Source organism: Ursus maritimus (assembly GCF_017311325.1).
Source record: "Ursus maritimus isolate PB19 chromosome X unlocalized genomic scaffold, ASM1731132v1 scaffold_X1, whole genome shotgun sequence".
Classification (NCBI taxonomy): domain Eukaryota; kingdom Metazoa; phylum Chordata; class Mammalia; order Carnivora; family Ursidae; genus Ursus; species Ursus maritimus.
Genome location: NW_024423319.1, coordinates 83,148,543 through 83,156,134, shown reverse-complemented (window position 1 = coordinate 83,156,134; position 7,592 = coordinate 83,148,543). Strand labels below are relative to the sequence as shown.

The window sequence follows — 7,592 nt, the reverse complement described above, 5'->3', positions numbered from 1 at the left end:
AGCCCAAATTGCTATATAAACCCAAGTTCTAGCCATCCCTTTGAGTTACTCATCCCTGAGTCTCTCCCATCTATATATGAGACACATGTTAATAGCTTCTGTTTGTTTTTCTCTTATTAATCTGTCTTTTGTTACAGAGCCCCAACCAAAAACCCAGAAGGGCAGAAGGAAAATATTTTTTCCTCCCTGACAGTGTTTCAACATTTTCCCTCAAATTTACGTTTTCAAATGGTTGTTTATGGTGACTTTTTTTTTTTAAGATTTTATTTATTTGACAGAGAGAGAGACAGCCAACGAGAGAGGGAACACAGCAGGGGGAGTGGGAGAGGAAGAAGCAGGCTCCCAGCAGGGCAGGGAGCCCGACGCAGGGCTCGATCCCAGGACTCCGGGATCACATCCTGAGCCGAAGGCAGACGCTTAATGACTGAGCTACCCAGGTGCCCCTATGGTGGCTTTTGACTCAGATGAGTCTTTAAGTTTTATGTCTTTAAATATATCAGATTTATTGCTCACAGACTTGGTATAATGCCGAGAAATGCCTATGCCACCTCACGATTCGTTATAATATTTCCTAAATTTTCTTCTAGTGCTTTATGAATTTACATTTTTACATTTAAACCTCTAATTTTTCTTGACTTTATTATCTTATATGGTATAAGGTAAGAATTTAATCTTTATTTTTTTCCAAGTGGCTAGACACTTGTCAAACCATCATTTGGTATACAATCCATCTTTTGCCCACTATTTGGAAATGCATGCTAAAGTTTCATATATACATCAGTATGTTTCTCATCCTTCTATTTAGTTTCACTGATTGATCTGTTTCTGTGTGTATTTGTTTTCTATCACTCTTATAATAAATTACCACATTCTTGGTGGCTTAGAACAACACAGATTTGGGGGCACCTGACTGGCTCAGTTGGAAGAGCATATTACTCTTGATCTCGAGGTCATGAGTTCAAGCCCCATGTTGGGTATAGACGTTACTTAAATAAATGAAAACTTAAAAAAAAACCACAAATGTATTATTCTACCGTTCCATAGATCAGAAATCCAAAACGAGTCTCATTGGGTTAAAATCAAGGTGTTTGCAATCTGTGTTCCTTCCTGGAGGCTCTAGAGGAGAAACTATTTCCTTGCCTTTCTGTCTCTAGAGGCGGCCCACATTCCTTGGTTCATGGCCCCCTTTCTTCCATCCTCAAAGCCAACATATAACATCTCTCTGACTCTGCTCCCATCCTCACATCTCTTTCTCAGACCCTCTTCCACTTACAAGGGGTTGTGATTACATTGGACCTGCCCAGATAATCCAGGAGAATCTATTTTAAGGTTTAACAACCTGGGGCGCCTGGGTGGCGCAGTCATTAAAGCGTCTGCCTTTGGCTCAGGGCGTGATCCCGGCGTTCTGGGATCGAGTCCCACATCGGGCTCCTCCGCTGGGAGCCTGCTTCTTCCTCTCACTCAGCCTGCTGTGTTCCCTCTCTCGCTGGCTGTCTCTCTCTCTGTCACATAAATAAATAAAATCTTAAAAAAAAAAAAAAGGTTTAACAACCTTAACTCCACCTGCAACCTCTCTTCCCTTTGCCATGTAACAGCATATTCACAGGTTCCAGGGAATAGGATGAGAACACCTTTGGTGGGGGGAGGGGCACTTATTCTGCCTACCACACAATTCCAACCCTCCTACCATGATTTTAAAGTACATTTCAGTACTTGTTAGGGCAAAAACACCCTATCATTCTTTAGTTTTCAAAAAATTCTTAGTTATAAAATAAGTAAGTCCTGGGGATGTAGTTTACAGCACGGTGACTACAGTTAATAATATTGTATTGTATATTTGTAAGTTGCTAGGACAGTAATCTTAAAAGTTCTCATCAGAAGAAAAAAATTTTTGTAACTGTGTATGGTGACAGATGTTAACTAGATTTATTGTGGTAATTTCACAATATATACAAATATCGAATCATTATGTTGTATCTCCAAAACTAATGTTATATGTCAATTATACCTTAATAAAAAAAGGTTGTATGCACTGCCGACTGAGCCAGCCAGGTGCCCCAAAACCCAGCAATATCATAAAAAGATTATTCTAAAACTGATATGGAAGGGCAAACCAACTAGAATAGCTAAAACAATTTTGAAAAAAATAAAATGGGAGGAATTGCCTACCGAATTGCAATGCTTACATAGCTATAGGAATCAAGATTGTGATATTGGGGAAAAAATAGACACATAGATCAATGGAACAAAATAGAAAACCCAGAAATAGTCCCACACTGAATTTTTACAGAATACAAAAACAAGGGTGCCTGGCTGGCTCAGCTGGTAGAATGTGCAACTTTTAATCTCGGCATCCTGAGTTTGAGCCCCATATTGGGCATAGAGCTTACTTAAAAAAAAAAAGAAAAAGAAAATAATACAAAAGTAATTCAGCGGAGAAGAATTGTCTTCAGAAATGGTGCTGGAGTAATTGGGTATCTATGGGCAAGGGAAAAAAAAAAGAAAGCATCCACCTAAACTTCATACCTTACACAAAAATTAGCTCAAATGGATCATGGATTTAAATGAAAATGTAAAAAAATTTTTTAAGATTTTATTTATTTGTCAGAGAGAGAGAGAGAGCAGGAGCAGGTGGAGTGGCAGGCAGAGGGAGAAGCAGGCTCCCCACTGAGCAAGGAGCCCGGTGCAGGACTGGATCCTAGGACCCTGGGATCACGGCCTGAGCCCAAGGCAGACACTTCACCGAGGGAGCCACCCAGGCATCCCGAAAATGTAAAAGTTTTAAACTTGGGCATGGTAAACAATTCTTTTATTTTTAAAGATTTTATTTATTTATTCGACAGAGATAGAGACAGCCAGAGAGAGAGGGATCACAAGCAGGGGGAGTGGGAGAGGAAGAAGCAGGCTCATAGCGGAGGAGCCTGATGTGGGGCTCGATCCCATATCGCCAGGATCACGCCCTGAGCCGAAGGCAGACGCTTAACCACTGTGCCACCCAGGTGCCCCGGTAAACAATTTTGTTAAAAAGTTTTGTTAAAAAGATGAAATTAGACTTCACTCTGCCAGAAACTCTGTTGAGAGGATGATCTCTTCTTGTGGGTGTTACATATGAACACTTGCATTTGTAAGGCCAGCTACTGGAATTTCAAGTTAGCCTTGTTCTTAAAAAGCAGGCTTATTGAGCTTAAATTTAGTGTTGAGCTGAATTAGAGGCAGTAAGGAATGAAGAAGAGTGAAATAAGGAGCAGATAGTATGAACCAACTGCAGTCCACTGTCCTATTTCTAAATATGGAGAGGAGAAAGATTATCTATAGTGGCCTATATATGCATTAAAAATTATCTGGGAAGATAAACGAAAGTCTCTTAAACATCCAAAAACTTCTTTCATAAAGAAACACATGTGAATTTTAACAGCAATACCATTTTCACCTAGTAGGTTGGCAAGAATCCGTGTCTCATGACTCAGGCTGTTGTGAAATTGGCACTCATACACGTTGCCAGTGGAAGAGCAAAATAGCCATGCTGGCTCCTACCTCAGGGCCTTTGCACTTGCTGCTGCCTCTGTCTACAACACTTTGTCTAAATAACCATGGGACTGGCTCCTTCTAGCCAATCTAGGACCCAGCTCCTAGTCTGCTCGTCAGTGAGGCCTCCCTGACAACCCTCTCACTGCTCCCTGCCCACCCCGACACTCACATTACTTATTTTCCTCATAGTGCATATCTTTTTTTTAAGATTGTATTTTTAAGTAATCTCTATACCCAACGGGCTCGAACTCACAACCCCAAGATCAAGAGTCGCATGCTCTACCAACTGGGCCAGCCAGGTGCCCCTCACGGTGTTCATCTTTATCAGAAATGATTGATTTCTTTTCCTCTCTTCTGCTAGATCGAGGATCAGCAAATTTTTTTTCTGGAAAGGGCCAGATCATAAATAGCTGAGGCTTGGTGGGCCATGTGGTCTCTGTTGCAATTCCTCAGCCCTGCTGTACTAACACTAAAGAACCATAAACAATCTGTAAGTGAACACGCATTACTGTGTTCTGGTAGATTTGCAGACACTGTAATTTAAATTTCATCGTTTTTAAGTGTCACAAATTATTCTTCTTCGGATTTTTCTTTTTCCAATCATTTAGAAATGTGCAAACTAGTCTTGGCTCAGTGGCCATACAAAGAGACAGCAGGCTGCTGCATTTGGCCTGTGAGTCATGGTTTCCCTACTTTTGTCCTAGAACGCCAACTACGGGGATATTATTGTCTGCTTGATTCACTGTTGAAACCCCAGAGCCCAAAACAGTGCCTGGCACCCAGGAGGCTCTCAATAGATGTTTCTGGAGTGAGGAAATGAACAGAACGGGGAGCTGGGCAGCAAGTTACTGAAGGAGTGGAGGAGTGAGTGAACATTCGAGAGCCGGTTCAGTCCTACACTCAGGGCTTCCGTTTACCCATGTCTGAACCTAGGCAGGCTTCCCAAGAAGACTTAGAAAGAGATCAGAAGGCTGAGGCCAGAGTTGCAATTCAACATCTTTATTCTTCCCCTTTAGCTCGAGGGTGATCCTGACAAACAGCTTCTACCAGGAGAGGCAGAAAGGACTGGGCTGGGCGAGGATTCCCCAAGGACCTGGTCTCCTCCTCCCGTGGGGTTGGGTTGGGCTTAGGGCCGTGATCCAAGCTCAGCATCCCTGGGGAGGAAGGAAGTGGACCACTCTGCAACCTCTGTGGCCCCCCCTACCTCCAAGAGCCATGTTAATAGGAACCAGCCACCTCCACACGCCAGGCTTGAGGGACCCTGAAGAGCGGCCCCATCTTCCTCCACATGCACAGGAGCATGCGCACAGGGGCCCAGGGCGGAGCAGGGCAAGGTCAGTGTCCAGACACATGGCTCTGGCCCGTGGCCCAGTTGGCAAACATAAAGCCTAGACTGATCGCCATAAAGAGGACCCCCAGGAGACCAAAACACAGAGCCTGTGGATGAGAAGGAGAGAAGATGGGGGTGGTTGGGTCTCCACACCGGAGCTCCTCCTGGAAACATTCCTCAAGCCCTCCATCCCCTCCAGAGTGCCCCATTCATTCCTGACCCTCCTGCTCCCTCCCCTTCCTTAACACCAGCCCCTTCCTAAGAATTCTCCATCTTTCTAGAACCCTTCAGAGAGTATTCTTTATCCTCCTTGAAAGTGCTCCTGACCCTCTTCTAATAGCACTCCTTCCATCCGTCTGTAGGATACTCCCTCTGTCTTTGCAGATCTTGAAAATGTTCCTTTTATCTCGGCCACCCTGGGGTGCTCCCTCCTCAGAATGCTCCCTCTTTCCACAGCCCTCCCCTGGAATGCTCACCTGGATCTTAGGCCAGGAGTAGAGGGGCTCCACCTCAGATGGCACAATGCGGAGGTAGAAGATGCTAGGAAGGATGAAGATGAGGCTGGGGGCTGAGGTGGACCCTGGAGGACAAGCAGGAGGGACAGAAGTCAATGTAAGTCTAGAGTATAAGGCCCGTAATAGGTGGGGTCTGGGACTGGGGTTGGGGGTACTGACCAATAACCCCAAAGATATCCCGGATGGTCGGCACGCAAATGACAAGAACATTGACCAAGACAAGCAGGATCAGGGCTATGGCCACATGTCGTGGCCAGCTGAAGTCCCTGCTTGGGAAGAGCAGCTGCTGCAGGGCCCGGCGGATCTGTGGTCAGAGTGGGACACCAGTCAGGGCCCAAGTGCTGCTGCCCCCCTCCGTGTGGTCAGCCGGCCTGAACCCCACCCTCTGAGCATCCCTCTGTACCTCTACCTTCTGAATGAGCCTCCTGCCACCCACTTCTGACAATCCACGCCTGTTCCTTCTGTCTGATCGCCCGTCGATGCCTCTACCCGCTGTCTGAAATCTCTGCCTCGCTCTCCCATCTGCATACCTCTGTCTCCCTCCTGTCTAGTCATCTCACCTCCCAATCAGAGAGCCTGGTCCTTCCCACACCTCACTACTTCTGCCTCCACCCTTCCTAAAGGAAGCTATCCATCCCGGTCTCTTCATTCTGACGGTCTTCCTCTCTCTGCCTCTCCCCTGTCTGACTATTCCTGCCTCCCTCTTCTGTCTAGCCAGACATCCGGTGCCTCCTCCCTCCAACTGACTACCCCCCATTCTCTCTGTCCTGCCACTGATGTCCCCTTTCTTTTTTTTTTTTAAAGATTTTATTTATTTATTCGACAGAGAGAGAGACAGCCAGCGAGAGAGGGAACACAAGCAGGGGGAGTGGGAGAGGAAGAAGCAGGCTCATAGCAGAAGAGCCTGATGTGGGGCTCGATCCCAGATCGCCGGGATCACGCCCTGAGCCGAAGGCAGACGCTTAACCGCTGTGCCACCCAGGTGCCCCCGATGTCCCCTTTCTGTCTGACCATCTCTTTTTGCCTCCTCCCTGCCTCCTCCATCCATCCATCGCTCCTATCTCTGGTCCCCCCAGCCAAACACCCACGCCGACACCCTCCACCCATGTCCGTCCACTCCGTGGGCCCCCTCTTGACCCCACGTACGGGGAACAGCACAACCGGCACAGTGAGAGTCACCGCGAGCAGCACCGCCAGGCGCACACAGAGGATGAGCAGGTCCTGCTGGCTGTACATGTGCAGCATCTCCGCCTCCACGCTATCTGGGCCGTGGGACATGCGACACGGATGCAGCATGTGGTGGGAGCCCCGGGACCAGCAACCCGGAAACACACACACACGGCAACAAAATCGACACATGTGATGTGCACCCTCTCTTTGGAAACTGACAGGTCCAGGGCATGGAGGGAAAGTCTCAGGCTCCTGCCCCAGCAGTCTGCCCAGTCCCCACTCCAGCTCCCACCCCCACCCCTGGCCCCAGCCCCACTCACTGTAGAAGGTGAGGTATCCAAAGGTTGCCGTGAGCCCATACATGCAGAACATGGCCCCAATGGACACGTTGGCCACGGCCTGCATTCTGTGCTTGGAGGGCCTGAGTCGTAGAGGTTATGTAACTGTCATGCCCAGACCCCTGGACTTGGGGCAGGCTGCTCCAAAGGAGCCCATGCCCTCCAGAGTCCCCCTCCTCCAGAGCTGATGTTCAGCCGGTACACACTGGCATGCCCACCTCTAACTCCCCTGTGTGATAGCCAAGCCCCCCTCTGTCCATCCATCTCACCCCATATGACCATCTTCGTCTATCTCCTCTGTCTGACCATCTCTGCCTCTCCCTCACCTCTGACCTCCATGCTGTGCCCCATCTGATCATGAACACGTCCCTCCATCATATCCTCCCTGACTCCCCGTTTTGTCCACCTGTAACCCCACTCTCTCTGACCACCCCCACATCCCCACCCCCATCCATGCACGCTACCCCCCTCCATCTGATCATTTCTGCCTCCCCACTCTGCCCACTCACACTTTACGGGATGTTGAAAGCAGACTCTTTAAGCCCTAATCAGTAAAAAGTCACTGCCCTGCATCCCCCCCAAGGCCACCTCAAATCCCTCCCCCCGCACGATCTAGCCACGATCAAGCTACAATACCAGGACTACGTGAGGGATTGTGAGACATTATGACTATTGCACACCTGTGCCCACTTGCCTGCCCACTCACCGGCA

General features: G+C 47.9%; 1 protein-coding gene across 2 annotated transcripts in view; it reads right to left on the bottom strand.

Moving 5' to 3' along the window:
• Positions 1 to 4,506: 4,506 nt before the first annotated feature.
• SLC38A5 (solute carrier family 38 member 5) overlaps positions 4,507 to 7,592 on the bottom strand; it is a 10,593-nt gene continuing 7,507 nt past the window's right edge. For both annotated transcript variants that reach the window (XM_040632279.1, XM_040632287.1), the window contains exons 14-16: positions 5,533 to 5,677; positions 5,335 to 5,438; positions 4,507 to 4,965 (exon numbers count right to left, since the gene is read on the bottom strand). In XM_040632279.1, coding sequence (XP_040488213.1) covers positions 4,864 to 4,965; positions 5,335 to 5,438; positions 5,533 to 5,677 — 351 coding nt within the window. In that variant the 3' untranslated portion in view covers positions 4,507 to 4,863. The remainder of the gene's footprint in view (positions 4,966 to 5,334; positions 5,439 to 5,532; positions 5,678 to 7,592) is intronic.